At 43.1% G+C, this 17,033-nt stretch overlaps 1 protein-coding gene across 8 annotated transcripts in view; it reads right to left on the bottom strand.

Moving 5' to 3' along the window:
• The window catches only part of fhod3b (formin homology 2 domain containing 3b), a 724,225-nt gene that overhangs the window by 378,416 nt on the left and 328,776 nt on the right, over positions 1–17,033 (bottom strand). For all 8 annotated transcript variants that reach the window (XM_085989128.1, XM_085989121.1, XM_085989122.1 and 5 more), the window contains exon 5: positions 6,852–6,919. In XM_085989128.1, coding sequence (XP_085845254.1) covers positions 6,852–6,919 — 68 coding nt within the window. The remainder of the gene's footprint in view (positions 1–6,851; positions 6,920–17,033) is intronic.

Raw genomic sequence — 17,033 nt, 5'->3', positions numbered from 1 at the left:
CAGTTACAAACTCAAAGCGCACAGTTGTAAAGACTAAATCACCCCCAAGCTCGCGACAATTGGATTTGTTTGCAGGGATAAATAAATCGGCAAATCTCGCGACCATGCGCTGTGAAAGGACGCTGGGTTTGCCTTCGGTATGGTCCATGTCGGATGCAAACAGCAACCACCCAGTGGGATGCAAGTCTACCTGCTTTGGTCAGTGCCAGTCCAGCACAAGGAACAGAAATGCCAGGGCTGAGCTGGCACCAGGAGCAGCTTTAAAACCATCTGCATTCTGCACGACATGGGACATCTGCATCGAGGTCACGTGCTGCTGGCCAGAACTTGCAGTGATGCAAGTTGTGAAAACTCTGCGGTTTGTTTTTTTTCTTTTTTTTTTACACTCACACACAGCTCTGCATCAATGGATGAAGATGCAGAGATGCTGAATTTATAGATCTTGGGTGCCAGACAGCACATTTTTCAATGATGTTTGGAAAGAGCACATTGCTTCACTTAGAGCACTGCAATGCAGAGGGACACACGCACACATACACACACACTTTTAACCTCCACTTTATTGAGCTGATGTTAAGAATATTTGTTTTTTTTAACTGTGATCGAATCTACATTCTGTTTTTTTTTCCCTGAACGATAAGTAGATCTAAGCAAACAAAAATCTATTGTCATCCTTCAGGCAAACAGATTAAAGCTGCAGGTTTTTGAAAGGGAATCTTAGGCCACAGCAGAAGCAGCTTTACATTGTGCCTGAAATGTGATCCTTGGGTGTGATCGGCGCGGACACGGCACGGCCTCATGTACAGTCGGCACAGATTGGAAATTCGCAGGCTTTCTGCTCGTTCTTTTCAGTCTGTAGATTTCAATGGATGGAAAAAATCAGACAGCAAACCCATGAATTTCGGACTTGCTCCAGCTGCACACAAGGCCAGAGTTGTACAAAATATGCCACGGCCTGTCCCAAATAGGATTTACACTGCCCAGCATGAACAGTCCTCCAGCAACGCTCCAATTTAAAAATTCTCATCCTTGTTTTCAAATCCCCTCCATGGCCTCGTTCCTCCCCATCTCTAAACCTCCGAAATCTGAGCTCCTCCAAAACTGACCCCTTGCGCATCCCCAATTTTCAATCGCTCCACCATTGGTGGCCGTGCCTTCACCTGTTGAAGCCCTAAGCTCTGGAACTCCCTCCCTAAACCTCTCTGCCTCACTGCTTCTCTCTCCTCCTTTACGTCACTCCTTAAAACCTACTTCTCACCTGTCCTTATGTGGCTCGGTGTCAAATTTTGTTTCATAATTGCTACTGTGAAGTGCCTTGGGATGTTTTACTATGTTAAAGGCGCTATATAAATGCAAGTTGTTGTTGTCCTCACCACCATGTGCACCAAATTCACAAAAACACTGAAAAGCAATTTTTAGCTTTTTAGTTCATTTATAAAAATGGAAACAAATGTGAATAATTCGGTTTTACAGATTTCGCCAGGTTAACACCCTCCGTGTGGTTGAGCTAACTCCAGTCAAATACTGCTCGAAAAATACCCGACTGTAACCTTCTTCATCAGCGTTTAACTAGGATAGCACATCACTGATGCAGGAATCCCCTTCAATTCATTTGGAACATCTGAATCGATATGAATCATGTTCCTATTTAATTTGATTTAGGGACAGACTTGAACAGGCAGATCAGCAATTGCATCATGCAAGTCCTGAAGCACTATTCTTCTCCAGAGATGCTTAAACTAGCAGCAAAAGAAAATGAAATCATGTGGTTGTTTCAGAAGCACCTAGGAGGTAAAACTGTAAAGCACACAAGTCTAACAGACCACTATCGATCTTACAGAAATATAAAATCCCTAAATGATCCTCCTCTCCCATTTGAACAAATATCTTACATCGACTAATCTCCCATCTCACAGCATGATTTTCATATTTAAAGAGGATTGAAAAATTGTGACCCGCGTCTCTGCTATCAGTTTTTCGCAGAACCAATTCCTTTTCTCCAGTTATCTCTAACAATCATTCCCTATCCTCTTCTAGTACACCTACAGTCTCATATCCACCTTAATTTTAAAAAAGGATACAAAATATCTATTTTACCTTCACCCACCACAATTAGACTCCCTCCTTCATCACAGAGTGTCCTACCCTCTCTAACTACTTTTACTTTTTGTATCCTTTATTGCAAGGGGATTGGAGTACAAGAGTACGGAAATCTTGCTGCAATTGTACAGGGCTTTGGTGAGACCACACCTGGAGTACTGTGCACAGTTCCATACCTGAGAAAGGATATACTTGCCTTAGAGTGGGTGCACAAAGGTTCACTAGATTGATTCCTGGGATGAGAGGGTTGTCCTATGAGGAGAGATTGGGTAGAATGGGCCTATAGTCTCTGGAATTTAGAAGAATGAGAGGTGATCTCATTGAAACATGCAAGATTCTGAGAGGGCTTGATAGGGTAGATAGGAGAGGCTGTTTCCCCTGGCTGGAGAATCTAGAACTAGGAGGCATAGCCTCAGGATAAGGGGTCGGCCATTTAGGACTGAGACGAGGAGGAATTTCTTCACTCAGAGGATTGTGAATCTTTGGAATTCTCTACCCCAGAGCGCTGAGATCGATAGATTTTTGAACTCGAAGGGAATCAAGGGATAAGGGGATCGGGCGGGAAAGTGGAGTTGAGGTCAAAGACAGAATCCATACCAATAAAGGGGGGAAGTGGTACATTTGAGACAGAGAAGGAGAGCTGCAGACAGTTCAGAGAGATATGTAAAAACAACAGGGCAATGATATTAGGCGACTTTAACTTTCAATAAGATCATGGCTGGGAATTCTGGGAATGGCGGAGCAGGCTCGAAGGGCCGTATGGCCTACTCCTATTTCTTATGTTCTTAACATACAAATGCATTAACTGTTCATCTGATGTTCTTTCTTTCCTTGTTGGACTAGAAACGTAGGAAGTAGTCCTGGATTCATTCCAGAAACCGTTCTCCATTCTGACCACATGCATGACCTTTACCCAGCCAATTCGGGGAAAGTTAAAATCCCCCAATACCATTGCCCTGCTGTTTTTAACATATCTCTGAACTGTCTGCAGATCTTCCTCTCTATCTCAATCGTATCAGTTCCCTGCTTCTTTCTATTGATATGGATTCTGTCTTACAACAACCCCCCAGGACATCCTTACGTTCTATCACTGGGCTAGAATCGTTCACTAACCCTGCCAAACCACACCCCTTCCCCCATCCTTTTTCCCTTCTCCTCTCTCCTGAAAATGTGAAAAGCAGAAGTATTAATTTCCCAGTCCGATCCAAACTCAAGTCATGTCTCCATGATAGCTGCTGGATCATATCCCTCCTTGGTTATCATTGCTTCTAACTCTCCATGTTATTTTGTTTTTTTACATACTTCTCAATCCTGGCTCCAATTATTTCAAATGCATATTCTTTTTCCCGCTAATTTTTGGATATCTCTTGCCCCTTATACAATAATAGGTTATCCTCATATAGTTTCAAACCTCGACGTTACCCACCCACTCCACCATCTTAGTTTAAATCCACTGCTCTATTTACCCTCTCCACGAGGACATTGGTGCCATTTCAGTTCAGGTGAAGGCCATCTCTTCGGTACAGCCTTCCCTTGTTCCAGAAACTGCTCCAATGCCCCAAGAATGTGAACCCTTTCCCCCTGCACCAGCCCTGTAGTCATGCGTTGACCTTCCTAACCAGCCGTGAATCAGTGGGTGGCACTCTCGCCGGTGAGTCAGAAGGTTATGGCGTCAAGTCCTACTCCAGAAACTTGAGCACAAAACTCCAGGCTAACATTTCGGTGCAGTGCTGAGGGAGCGCTGCACTCTGAGAGATGCCGTCTTTCAGATGTGATGTTAAACCGAGGGCCCCGTCTGTCCCCTCAGGTGGACGTAAAAGATTCCATGGCTGTCACTATTCGAAGAGCAAGGGAGTTCTCCCCAGGGGAGTCTCGGCCAATGTTTATCCCACATCCAACATCACTAAAAAAACTGATCTGGTCATTATTTCATTGCTGTATGTGGGAGTTTGCCATGTTCAAATTAGCTGCCACGTTTCCAACATTACAACACTTAAAAAAAAGTACTCCATTGCCTGTAAAGCACTTTGGGATGTCCTGTGGATGCGAAAGAGGCTATATAAATGCAAGCCTTTCTTTCTTTTCTTTCCTTAACCTGATCAGTGTGTGGCATGAAAGCAGTCCATAGATTATCACTATTGTAGTTCTTATTTTTCAATCTAGTGTCTAACTGTATTCATCAGGATCTCAAACATATCGATCTATGTCATTTGTTCGAACATGGAACTCCCTCTGCTGTCCCCGTGTCCGGTCTCCCTCTGCTGCCCACCTTCCCCCCGCAACCCCCCTCCTGCTGTGTCCCATCTCCCTCTGCTGCCCCCCATTCCCGTCTGTCTGCTGCATTAGACAGTCCTCTCCCAGATTCCAGCCCTCTCCCACCACGTGTATGCACACTGAAATGGAGAGTCCGTGAGCAATGAAGTATCTGCACCAACTAGGAGCCCAGGAGTTTAAAAGGGGGCAGCCTCCACACTGCTGTAGGAGTGGACAATGCAGACTGTGGGTCTAAACACTGACTGCCCATGCAAAACTCAAGGCATGTACACATAGGCTTGTATTTTACTGTTGTTTATGCCTGATCGGGTAAGACAAGTAGAATAATTCTGGGGACATTCAACCTATAAGATGATTTATTTTTGCAAACCAGGCTAGGAAAGGCTTTAATCATCTTCAAATGAGATATTACAGCAATTTTACTGAAAGTATCCCCTCCAGACAAAAAGTCCCACAGCAGATGAATGGCAGTAATTTTCTCATGATTTACAGATCAGGCAGTGAATTCTTTATGATTATGATTATTTCCTTGATTCCACTGAGTCAACAGCTCTTGGTACTGCTTCTTCGAACACCTGCATTTAGTCGTGTTCTCTACAAACCTGCATAATAATTAAAATTCTTCAACCAAAGAAAAATCCAATTTCCCATTTCCTTCAATTTGGTTTCTTTTGCAATCATTTGATTCAGTGGAGAGAAAAAACGGGAAAATATTATAGAATATTAATGGGGAAGGCCAATAGGAATTGAGGAAAGAGACCCTTAGAAGGCCCCAAAAAACTTGCACAATGGAAAGTTCCTAAAGGTAAGGCATGAATGAAGGCAGCAACTGTTAAATATTTACGTCAAGAACATTCTACTGACACAAATACATCAGCAAGTTTGTAGCACGTAAAGTAGAAGTGAAAATAGCAGCGTTATTCAAGGTACATTACACGTCCTGCGATGAGAGAATGAATGGATTGCAGCTAGGAAGGAATTTCTAATCATTAATTTACACTGCGTCAATCCCACAGTTCTTGTGTCAATCCCAGTGTTCTTGTGTTTAAAAGGCAAAACTGGCACAGAATAGCAGTTTATATGTTACAGGGTCTTTCTGAATTAGGGTGGGCCAAAAAGGACTTCCTCATCTGTAATGATCATAATCTCACCTGCTGTGTACTGTCACATTGTGTAGCTCAGATCAGGAACTAACTGGCCTGAGATTCAAATTCACATACAATGAACTCAGAAACACACTTCATTGTACAGTGTACTATAATGCAGACAACATTCCCTAAACACACACATTATCTGGCTTAGAAAATCCTGGCATGGTAGGTACCCCATTTTTGAGTTTAAACAATCATAATTTGGAGCTGAAACAGAGCTTGACCTTTGGGGTAATATCCTTTCTTTCAAGACCATCACTCGCTTTGTCTATGTACGGCTCCTTACCTGTTAACCACACGCCTCACTCAGCCACTAATTATATGATACCAATACTCCAACACTTCCTGCATAATAGCTACTTTCATTTTGGCATTCAACAACTAACTTTCATACCACTGGCATGCGGCCTACATTATTAAATCCCGGAAATACACTACAACTGAACTCATCTCTATTCCTCCTCACAAGTTATCTTGCTTTATTAGTCTGGTCTTCGTATCTTTGTGGAATTATTTCATGTGCCAGATGTTCAGACTCTTCCCCTCCCCCACAAATGAGTTCCCTCCTCCCCTGAAGATGCTGACTCTTTCTGGCAAACAGCTCCACAGGCAGTGATAACTCTGATACTTCATCCAAATTGCACTCATCATGTGCAAGCCTAAGCATCGAGCACCAACTGGCTATTCACCACAGAAAGCATCACAACTAAGCATGATCCTGCCCTCATCAGGCATCCACTCACGTGCATTTTCTAGTAGCAGGCGTGGGATAGCAACGAGGAGCAGGAACCTTGGCCGATTCTTCCCCTTGCTAATCTAGGGGTGCTAAAGTTAACAGTAATAGCCCGAATGATGCCCGAGTTGAGATCAGCTAACTCTCCACAAACCAGAGATTTAACCTGCGACCTTCAGGTCTAAATATCTCAGAACTACAAAATGCCACTGAACTGAGAACGCACCTTAAGCAGTGAGGTGTCGATCAGCACTAACCTGGAATGTCTGCCAAGCAGTGAGGTGTCGATCAGTACTAACCTGGAGTATCTGTCGAACAGTGAGGTGTCGATCAGTACTAACCTGGAGTATCTGTCTAACAGTGAGGTGTCGATCAGTACTAACCTGGAATATCTGCCAAGCAGTGAGGTGTCGATCAGTACTAACCTGGAATATCTGCCAAGCAGTGAGGTGTCGATCAGTACTAACCTGGAATATCTGTCTGACAGTGAGGTGTCAATCAGCACTAACCTGGAGTATCTGCCAAGCAGTGAGGTTTCGATCAGTACTAACCTAGAATATCTGCCAAGCAGCGAGGTGTCGATCAGTACTAACCTGAAATATCTGCTTGAGGGAAAAAAGGGCTCTTCTCAGTTCCCGGCCACAAGAATTGTAGAGTTTTTCTGCACAAAACAGGAAAAAATATATATTTTTTAATTATAGACTATAAAGGTTAAACAAAAGGTTAAAACTTCATTAATCTCAAACTCTGAGAAGGTGAGTGGTGGTGACAAATCAAAGGCCGAAGCCGCTCAGTTTGACTGACATTTCCCCAGCTGTAAAATCCATGCAGACCACATTCCTGGTTGAGGCACCAATACAAAACCCAACACAGAAAACTGCCGGCTTCCCTGCACAAAAATATTTGCCTTAGTCTGTGCCTGACTGGATGGTCCCATATTAACTGAAAGCTAATATCCCTTATCTTTGGAATTTGTCAGCAGCCATTAGTTTTATAAATCTATCACACATGGGAGGCATTCTTCAAAACCCATTCCATTCCACAGATATTGCAGTCCTTAGACACAATGCTATAAATTGCTGTTACAAAAAGGAGGCAATGATACATGTTATAAGGTTCAAAACCTTAATTGTTTAATTGCCAAATGCATGTAAAGAACCAACACAAAAAGATGTACCTGCCCATGAATCACTGACATTAGACGCTTTCTTTGACAAGGCCATAGCTACCTGACAATATTTACAACTGTGGGATGGGGAGAAAGCATTGAGGATAATGTCTTAAATAATTACACGGCAATTCTTTCCATACAGAGAGGCACAAGGTCCCGTTCAAAGAAAAAAACTAAGTATATCAAAGCCAACCTTTGAAAAATGTAATTTCCTCTACTAATGTCCTAACATCTCTACAAAATCAACTGCTTCTGTTTAGAGATAACTTGGTGCTTTGAGGCTCCCCAATTCAGTCTGACTGACTTCTGCATTGCTCTCAGTTAAATAAAAATGAACTAGTAATTTAAAAAAAAAATTAATTTGCAACGCCGACATTACCATTGAATCTTAAACATCTTGCGTGTGCCTCCACGTAGAATTACGTACTTTATTATTGCAATACAATCCGATTTCAGACAGTTACTGTGATGTACACTTTCTTTAAAAAAAAACTCAGCTCAAATTACAAGTTAGATCCTGTAAATTTAAATACATTGCCTAAAGGTATTTGCAATCTTGTAGTAATCGTATTAGTATTCGGAGACTCCAAGTAATGAAAGCCACTGACACTAATTGAAGCAAGCAGTTGTAACTTTCAATTCAACCCGGTTCTGTCTGCCACATCACTACTTCCTTCATCAAAATGGGCCCATGACCTCACTGTTGTGAATCTTTCCTAGACTTAGTTTCACTGTACCACTGAAAAAAGTGAATTGATAATTGTATTTACACTGCAGGGAATCTGGCACAAGTCCCCTCTCGCAAGTTAAAACCCATCAGTCTATCTGTGACACAATGATGAATGCATATTCTGCCGCTGGACCACCAGGGACGGATCTCCTCAAGTCAGGAAACCTATTACTAGACTTTACTGACATGGATCTAACTACAGATAGCAGCCATCCGCCTGCTACCCATTATAATGCTGAGGAACTCAAAACAGGGCGTGCATAATGGGACCAGGGAGCTTTGGGTTTGTCTCTGGATAAACTTGTATCTCCATCACTCCTGCACACCTTCGACATTCCCCATCGAATGCAATAGGCAATGGTCCAAGATGAGCTCCATTGCTGAAGTTCCCAGCGATGTTTGGGATCGCACTAGAAATTTGCTTCCGTGATTCACTTCCATGTAATCTTTTTATGCACAGCTACAGCACTAGATGACACTAAACCTCGGGAGGCGGTATAATCTACGCAGGCTTTAAAATGGCAGCTCACGATGAACCTGGCACGAATGACTAACCCAGAACATTTTTCAAGTTTGCAATACATTCCTTCCACATAAACAATCTTTGCAAAAATAAAATATGTCATGAAACTTTAATAGTTAAATAACACAATCACCAACAGCGTGCAAAACAAACAATAACTTTCAAAAGGGTAAAATGTGCAGCCCACTAAATTACTCCATGTGAGTTAGATTCAGTTTCTCAGTCAGTCAGTTATTTGAACAGTCTCTTCACAAATGTGTGTGCAGCGAAAGCCCAGCCTGTACAAGACATCTGAAGTCATTTAAAATATTCGTTTTTGGGCCATCATCTACCAGGAAAGGGACAATGCTGTAACATACAAGGAGGAAGGAAAGAAAGACTTGCATTTCTATGAATACCACCTTTCACAACCTCAGGATGTCTCAAAGCACTTTAAGTACTTTTGAAGTGTAGTCACTGTTGCAATGTAGGGAAATATTCTGCGGTGTGACTAAAAACAGAATGTGCCAAAAATTTAACTTCTATAATGATGGGGTGACCAAAAGATCAACTTTCAAATGGTAAGACTCACACTGAATGGTTGGAGGGCATATTTTAGGCTGCACATAATAAAAGGAATTAAAAAACAGTTGGCAGCATACTCAAGTTTATAAAATACTCTTTAGGTTCTGGAGAACATTTAGAACCCTGGACCTCTGAATCTATTTATAACCAGGACTGTAAATGTGGCATTGTTCAATGTGGGTTTATTATATTATAATCACATGAAAAACTGTGTCTTCAAGTACAGTGTTCTACCAAACATAATACCAGGCAGCCAGAAACAGAAAATCAAACATGTCCCAATGGCAAGTTCTTTCAACCAGCATTTCACTGTGTACTGCATTTCACATTGTATGTTTGCTATGCTACACTACTCTTGGATATACTCTGGACTCTGAAGCTTCTACATTGTTTAAACCTTCCTCGAAAGCAGGAACTATAAAGCACCCTGTCCATAACCCTTCACTATAACATACCACAGCCTGTATAATCACATATTTTCTACAGCCCCTTTAGAAATTACAAATGTACACAAGGGGCTAGAAATTTGTTATAGCCAAGGAATGGGCAGTGTTTAGACTAAAAATGGTGAATTAGCACCAGGTGAAAATTGTCTAGACTGCACGCAAAATTCGTCCTCACTCATTAAAATGATTGGAGCCATAAATCTAATCTAAAAACCCAAGCTCATTGGTGTTACACTGAAAAGATGGACCAATATCAAGTGTAGTCTAAATGTAAGTAATGATTACCACAGGCGTTTTTTACTGCTTAAAGGGGAGGTCCGTTGATGGTGCAGCACCTCATTCTCAGCATTGTTCAGTGTACAGCTGCCTCAACTACCATAAGGAGGAGGACAAGGAGAAGTAGCACTCATTTACAAATGCTGATGGCAGATCGCTGCCCCAGGGAGAGTGCCCAGGGGTTTTCCGAGGAAGCTTCGGAGGCCGTTGGTTTTAGCGGTGGAGGAGGAGGAGGGCGGTCCTGTACCAACTTGCAGGAGGCCCTCGCCACAAGTCTGCCAGACTATGTGGAGGGAGGTGCCACACCAGGTCACAGGCAGCACTGTGGTCCCCAGGACCCACAGCCAGTGCAGGAGGAAATTTAACGAGTTCACATGGGTGGTCAGGGTGAGTGAAGGCTTCAACAAATGCTACATAGCACCATCTGTACCACAAGCTTCACATACTGCTCAATGTACCACTCCTCCAACAATCTCTGCCTAGCAACACTCACACCCACATCTTTCACCTTGCACAGAATGACAGCTTTTCAACTATGGAAGGCACAAAGGTACTTAGTTATTAGAACTCCTGTTCCTTCTCATTGTCCTCTTCCTCGTCCTCCTGAGGTAATGCCACAATCCCACAGCCCCCATGACTGTGAGGAAGTGTTGTGAGCAGAAGCCTTTAACAAATAATGAGTGACCTCTGCACTTGAATGAACACTCCCCGTCACCAAAAAATCTTGAAATAACTAAAGGGAGCTGTTTCAGTTGAGGAAGTAGCAAACAGGCACTGAAGCTGCAAAACCCTGTCAAGTACAACTGTTTGGGGATGGTGCCTTTAAATAATGCTGATAGAGCCTGTTTTTTGCTTGTAAATGCCAGCTCTCCCTGTCATTGTTCTGCGCTGCCATTAAGGTAAGTAGCTAAATCCAATGTTGGCGATCGGGCATCCAGTGAGCGTTGCACACTCACTGATGTCACGATCTCCATGATGGCACGCTCCCTGGTGCTAAGGTTTCCCTGCAGTGCTACCGGCCCCACCGGTATGGCATGCGGTGCTGGAACCGGCATCAGCTGTTGTTACAGCTATCAACAGCATTTCAGCGCCATCTCCTGGCGCTAACGTGCGACGACACAGATATTTCCCCGCTGATCTCAACATCTTGGCCCTCAGACAACATTCTTTAATATATCACAATATAATGATCATGATCTACATATCTGTCATCAATAGAAAAACCATACAGACTGATCAGTATAATAATCATTCAATATTGTTATAAGACGAGATATCAAGCTCATCAATACAGCATTACAGAGAAGGTCCAGAATCATCGAATGATACCGCACAGAAGGACGACACTCGGCCCATCCTGCCTGTGCTGGCTCTTTGAAGGAACTCTCCAGTTTGTCCCATCCTCCTGCCCTTTTCCCACAGCCTTGTCAATTTTTCCCCCTTCAAGTGTTTCTCCAATTCACTTTAAGGTTATTATTGAATCTGCTCCCACCACCCTTTCAGGCAGTGCATTCCATATCATAGCAGCTCACTGCATAAAAAAATTCTCGTCATCGTGCCTCTAGTTCTTTTGGCAATTACCTTAAATCTGTGTCCTCTGGTTACCAACCCTTCTGCCAATAGGAACAGTTTCTCTTTATTTGCTCTAGCAAAACCCTTCATGATTTTGAACACCTCTAATAAGTCTCCCCTTAACCTTTTCTGCTCTGAGGAGAATAACCTCAGCTTCTCTAGTCTCGCCACGTAACTGAAGTCCCACATCCCTGGTACCATTCCAGTAAATCTCCTCTGCACCTTCTCTAAGGCTTTCACATCCTACTTAAAGCGCGATGCCCAGAATTGAACACAATATTCCAGCTGGGGCCGAACAAGTGATTTATGAAGGTTTAGCATAATTTCCTTGCTTTTGTACTCTAATGCTTCTGTTCATAAAGCCAACATATGCTTTAAAAAAAATAGCCTTATCAACTTGTCCTGGCATCTTCAATGAGTTGTGCATGTACGCCCCCGGGTCTTTTTTCCTGCGCCCCCTTTAAAATTGTACTATTTCATTTACATTGCCTTTCCTCATTCTTCCTTAATGGGACTGAAAGCCGATAAATCCACAGGGCCTGATAATCTGCATCCCAGAGTACTAAAAGAGGTAGCCATGGAAATAGCGGATGCATTGGTTGTCATCTTCCAAAATTCTATAGATTATGGAACAGTTCCTGCAGATTAGAGGGTGGCAAATGTAACCCCACTATTTAAAAAAGGGAGAGAGAAAACAGGCAACTACAGACCAGTTAGCCTAACATCAGTAGTAGGGAAAATGCTATTATAAAGGATGTGATAACAGGACACTTAGAAAGTGTCAACAGGATTAGACAAAGACAACATGGATTTATGAAAGGGAAATCATGTTTGACAAACCTACTGGAGTTTTTTGTGGATGTAACTGGTAGAATAGATAAGGGAGAACCAGTGGATGTGGTGTATTTGGATTTTCAGAAGGCCTTGGATAAAGTCCCACATAAGAGGTTAGTGTGCAAAATTAAAGCACATGGAATTGGGGATAATATACTGGCATGGATTGAAAATTGGTTAACAGACAGGAAACAGAGAGTAGGTCTTTTTGGGGTGGCAGGAGGTGACTAGTGGGGTACCGCAGGGATCAGTGCTTGGGCCCCAGCTATTCACAATATATATCAATGATTTGGATGAGGGAGCCAAATGTAATATTTCCAAGTTTGCTGATGACACGATTGTGGGATTGTGAGTTGTGAGGAGGATGCAAAGAGGCTTCAAGGCAATTTAGACACGTTGAGTGAGTGGGCAAATACATGGCAGATGCTGTATAATGTGGATAAATGTGAAGTTATCCACTTCGGTAGAAAAAACAGAAAGGTAGAGTATTATTTAAATGGTGATAGATTGGGAAATGTTGATGTACAAAGGGACCTGGGTGTTTTTGTACACCAGTCACTTAAAGCAAACATGCAGGTGCAGCAAGCAGTTAGGAAGGTAAATGGTATGTTGGCCTTCATTGCAAGAGGATTTGAGTACAGGAGCAAGGATGTCTCACTACAGCTTTACAGGGCCTTGGTGAAATCACACCTGGAGTAGTGTGTGCAGTTTTGGTCTCCTTACCTAAGAAAGGAGATACTTGACAGAGGGAGTGCAGCAAAGGTTCACCAGACTGATTCTTGGGATGGCAGGACTGAGGAGAGCTTGGGTCAACTGGGCCTGTATTCACTAGAGTTTAGAAGAACGAGGGGAGATCTCATTGAAACGTATAAAATTCTGACAGGACTAGACAGACTGGATGCAGGGAGGATGTTTCCCCTGGCTGGGGCGTCTAGAACGAGGCGTCACAGTCTCAGGATACGGGGTAGGACATTTAGGACTGAGATGAGGAGAAATTTCTGCACTCAGAGGGTGGTGAACCTGTGGAATTCTCTACCACAGAAGGCTGTGGAGGCCATGTCACTGAATATATTTAAGAAGGAGATAGATAGATTTCTAGACACAAAAGGCATCAAGGGGTATGGGGAGAGAGGGGGAAAACGGTATTGAGATAGAGGATTAGCCATAATCATATTGAATGGCAGAGCAGGCTTGAAGGGCCAAAAGGCCGACTCCTGCTCCTATTTTTCTATGTTTCCCACCAAAATGCATCACATTGCACTTCCCTGCGTTAAATTGCATCAGCCATTTGTCTGGCCATTTCACCGTCTGTCTACATCCTCCTGAAGTCTGTTACTATCCTCATCACGGGGGGGAGGGGAGGAAAGAAACGAAGCTCAACGTAAGCTCGAGGAACAGCACCTCATCTTTCGATTAGACACTTTACAGCCTTCTCGACTTAGCATCAAGTTCAACAATTTCAGACCATAACCTCTGCCCCTACTTTTTCACATGGCAGCTGTTGATGATTCTGCCATTCCTAGTGACACCTCTTCTAGACTCATCTTTTGTTTCTTTACTTGTCCCATTACCCTCTCCTTTTGCATTGTACAATCATACCTTTTGTCATTTAATCTCTCCTGCCTTCCACCCTATCACAGACCTTCCGTTTTGTTCTTTCTTCCTCTCCCCACTCTCCCTGCCCCTGCACTTGCTTAAAATCTGTTACATCTCTAACTTTTTCCAGTTCTGATGAAGGGTCATCGACCTGAAACGTTAGCTCTGTTTTTCTCTCCACAGATGCTGCCTGACCTGCTGAGTATTTCCAGCATTATCTGTTTCGTTCACCACTCCTCTCTGCTTTCTGCCCCTCAGCTAATTTCGTATCCACATTGCCACTGCCCCTTTAATCCCTTGGGCTTCAGTTTTGTGAACAAGTCTATTATTTGGTACTTAACACCTTTTGAAAGTCCATATACACAACATCAACCGCACTACCCTCATCAACCCTCTCCATTACTTCATCAAAGAACTCAATCAAGTTAGTCAAACATGATTTGCCTTTAACAAATCCCTGCTGGCTTTCATTTATTAACCCATATTTTTCCAAGTGACAATTAATTTTGTCTCGGATTATTGTCTCTAAAAGTTTCCCCACCACCGGCGTTAGGCTGACTGGCCTGTAGTTGCCGGGTTTATCCCTCTCCCTTTTTTTTGAACAAGGGTGTAACATTTGCCACCCTCCAGTCCTCTGGGGTCTTCCCATATCAAAGGAGTTTGCAAGATTGTGGCCAGAGCCTGCGCTATTTCCACGCTTGCTTCCCTCAGCAACCTATGATGCATCCCATTCGGACTGGGGAGCTTTTCTACTTTGAGCGCTGCCAACTTTTTAATGACCTCTATCTATTTTTATCCCATACAATTTCTCTACTACCTCCTCCTTTACTGTCACATTGGCAGCATCCTCTTCTTTAGTGAAAGATAAATGCAAAATACTCATTTAGTACCTCAGCCATGCCCTCTGCCTCCACAAGATCTTATTTTTGATCCCTACTTGTCCCCACCAATTCGTTGACTACCCTTTTACTAATTATATGTTTATAAATGAGTTTTGAATTCCTTTTTTATGATACCAGCTAATCTGTTCTCCTACACTCTCTTGCCCCCTCTTTCTGTTCTCCTCTGCACTTTCTGTATTCATTTTGGTTCTCTACTGTATTATTAGACTGACATTTATTATACGCCTCCTTTTTCTGTTTCATTTTAATCTCTACATCTTTAGTCAACCAGGGGGCTTTATCTTTGGATGCCCTTCCGTCCCCCCCTCATGTGAATGCGTTGAGCCTGTACCTGAACTATGTCCTCTTTCAAGGCCTCCCCTTGCTCATTTACTTTTTTACCAACCTACATGTCCACATATATGAAAACAGTCAGCCTTTTAAGCTAGCACTCTGTTTCAACCCACGTCAGAGTTTCACAAGAAAAATCAACTGTTTTCCACTGTATTAAGAGATTGTCAGCATCAAGGTCTAGAGACGATCAGAAACAGCCAGATAATTTGGAAGGTGAGACTGAATGTTACTTTCCCCCATTGTATGTTCCACACAAACCTAAGGCAGAAAAAAATGTAATGAACTTCTGGGTTTGGGTATTTAAAAAAAAAAATTATTTCACGGGATGTGGGCGTTGCTGGCAACAGCAGCATTTATTGCCCATCCCTAACTGCCCTCGAGAAGGTGGTGGTGAGCCGCCTTCTTGAACCCCTGCAGTCCGTGTGGTGAAGGTACTCCCACAGTGCTGTTAGGGAGGGAGTTCCAGGATTTTGACCCAGCGACGATGAAGGAACGGCGATAACCTTCTAGGTCAGGATGGTGTATGACTTAGAGGGGAACTTGGAGGCGGCGGTGTTCCCATGCGCCTGCTGCCCTTGTCCTTCTAGGTGGAAGAGGTCGCGGGTTTGGGAGGTGCTGCCGAAGAAGCCTTGGTGAGTTGCTGCAGTCCATCTTGTCAATGGTACACACTGCAGCCACGGTACGCCGGTGGTGGAGGGAGTGAATGTTTAGGTTCATCGATTTAAAACGTTTCTTTTCAAACAAGTTAAATACAACAAATAAGCTGTTAAAATGCAGCTGTTAAAAGCTTTACATTTTCTTGAAAATAACTTTCTGGGGCATGCCCAGCTGTTTTATATTAAAAGCTTATTTTCTTCAAAATTTTACAGACTTTTTTTTTTGAGATGAGGAGGCTGCTCCCTGTTGTGAATGCATTAACTATCCTCCCATCACTGAATTTATGGAATTATCATGGTTTGGAAATAAAATGGGGAGTATGGGTGGGAGAGAGAGGAGTTTTACTCAATTTAAAAAGTTACACTGAGATTTACACTCAATAGCTCCAACATGCCAATAAATGCATCAAATTGGGTGTTAAAAAAAACTATTTGGGCGGGGGTGGCGGTTGGGGGAATAAAGACCCCCCCTATCTCCTTTGGACTAGAAAATAAACCTCATTCCTTCAGCGCTGATATCCCCCTTCAGTAATTTCTAAATTCATGCTGTTAAGCAGTGCCGCAATTTCAAAATTCTCATCCTTGTTTTCAAATCCGTCCATGGCCTCACCGCTCCCTATCTCTGTAAACTCCTCCAGCCTCACAACGCCCACCCCCCCGCCCCCCAACAAAGATATCTGCTCTCTAATTCTGCCCTCTTGAGCAGCCCCAATTACAAATCGCTCAACCATTGGCGGCCGTGCCTTCTGTTGCCTCGGCCCTAAGTTCTGCAATTCCATCCCTAAAACTTAAGACGCTCCTTAAAACCTAACACTTTGACCAAGCTTTTGGTCATCTGCCCTAATTTCTCCTTACGTGGCGCGGTGTCAAATTTTTTGTCTTATAATACTCCTGTGAAACGCCTTGGGATGTTTTACTACGTTAAAGGCACTATATAAATACAAGTTGTTGTTGTGCACTGCAGTAAAAGTGATGGAAGTCAAAAGAGCATGGCTGCAGCCTACATCATGACTAGCCTGCGTCCCACTGGAATTGCAGTGTAACTCCTGGGGGGAAATATTCAGTATTGCCCCTTTTGGGGCGCCATTATCGGATGTGCGCAAAGTTTAGCGCCTGGCGCTAATTATCACATCCGACGGCAAACTTGGCTTTTATCGCCCCTGGAGGTGATT

The sequence above is a fragment of the Somniosus microcephalus genome, chromosome 5 (genome assembly GCF_052327205.1).
Source record: "Somniosus microcephalus isolate GS21.2 chromosome 5, FLI_Smic_1.0, whole genome shotgun sequence".
Taxonomy (NCBI): Eukaryota; Metazoa; Chordata; class Chondrichthyes; order Squaliformes; family Somniosidae; genus Somniosus; species Somniosus microcephalus.
Note: the sequence above shows the minus strand (reverse complement) of the source record. Positions and strands in the feature narration are given on the sequence as shown.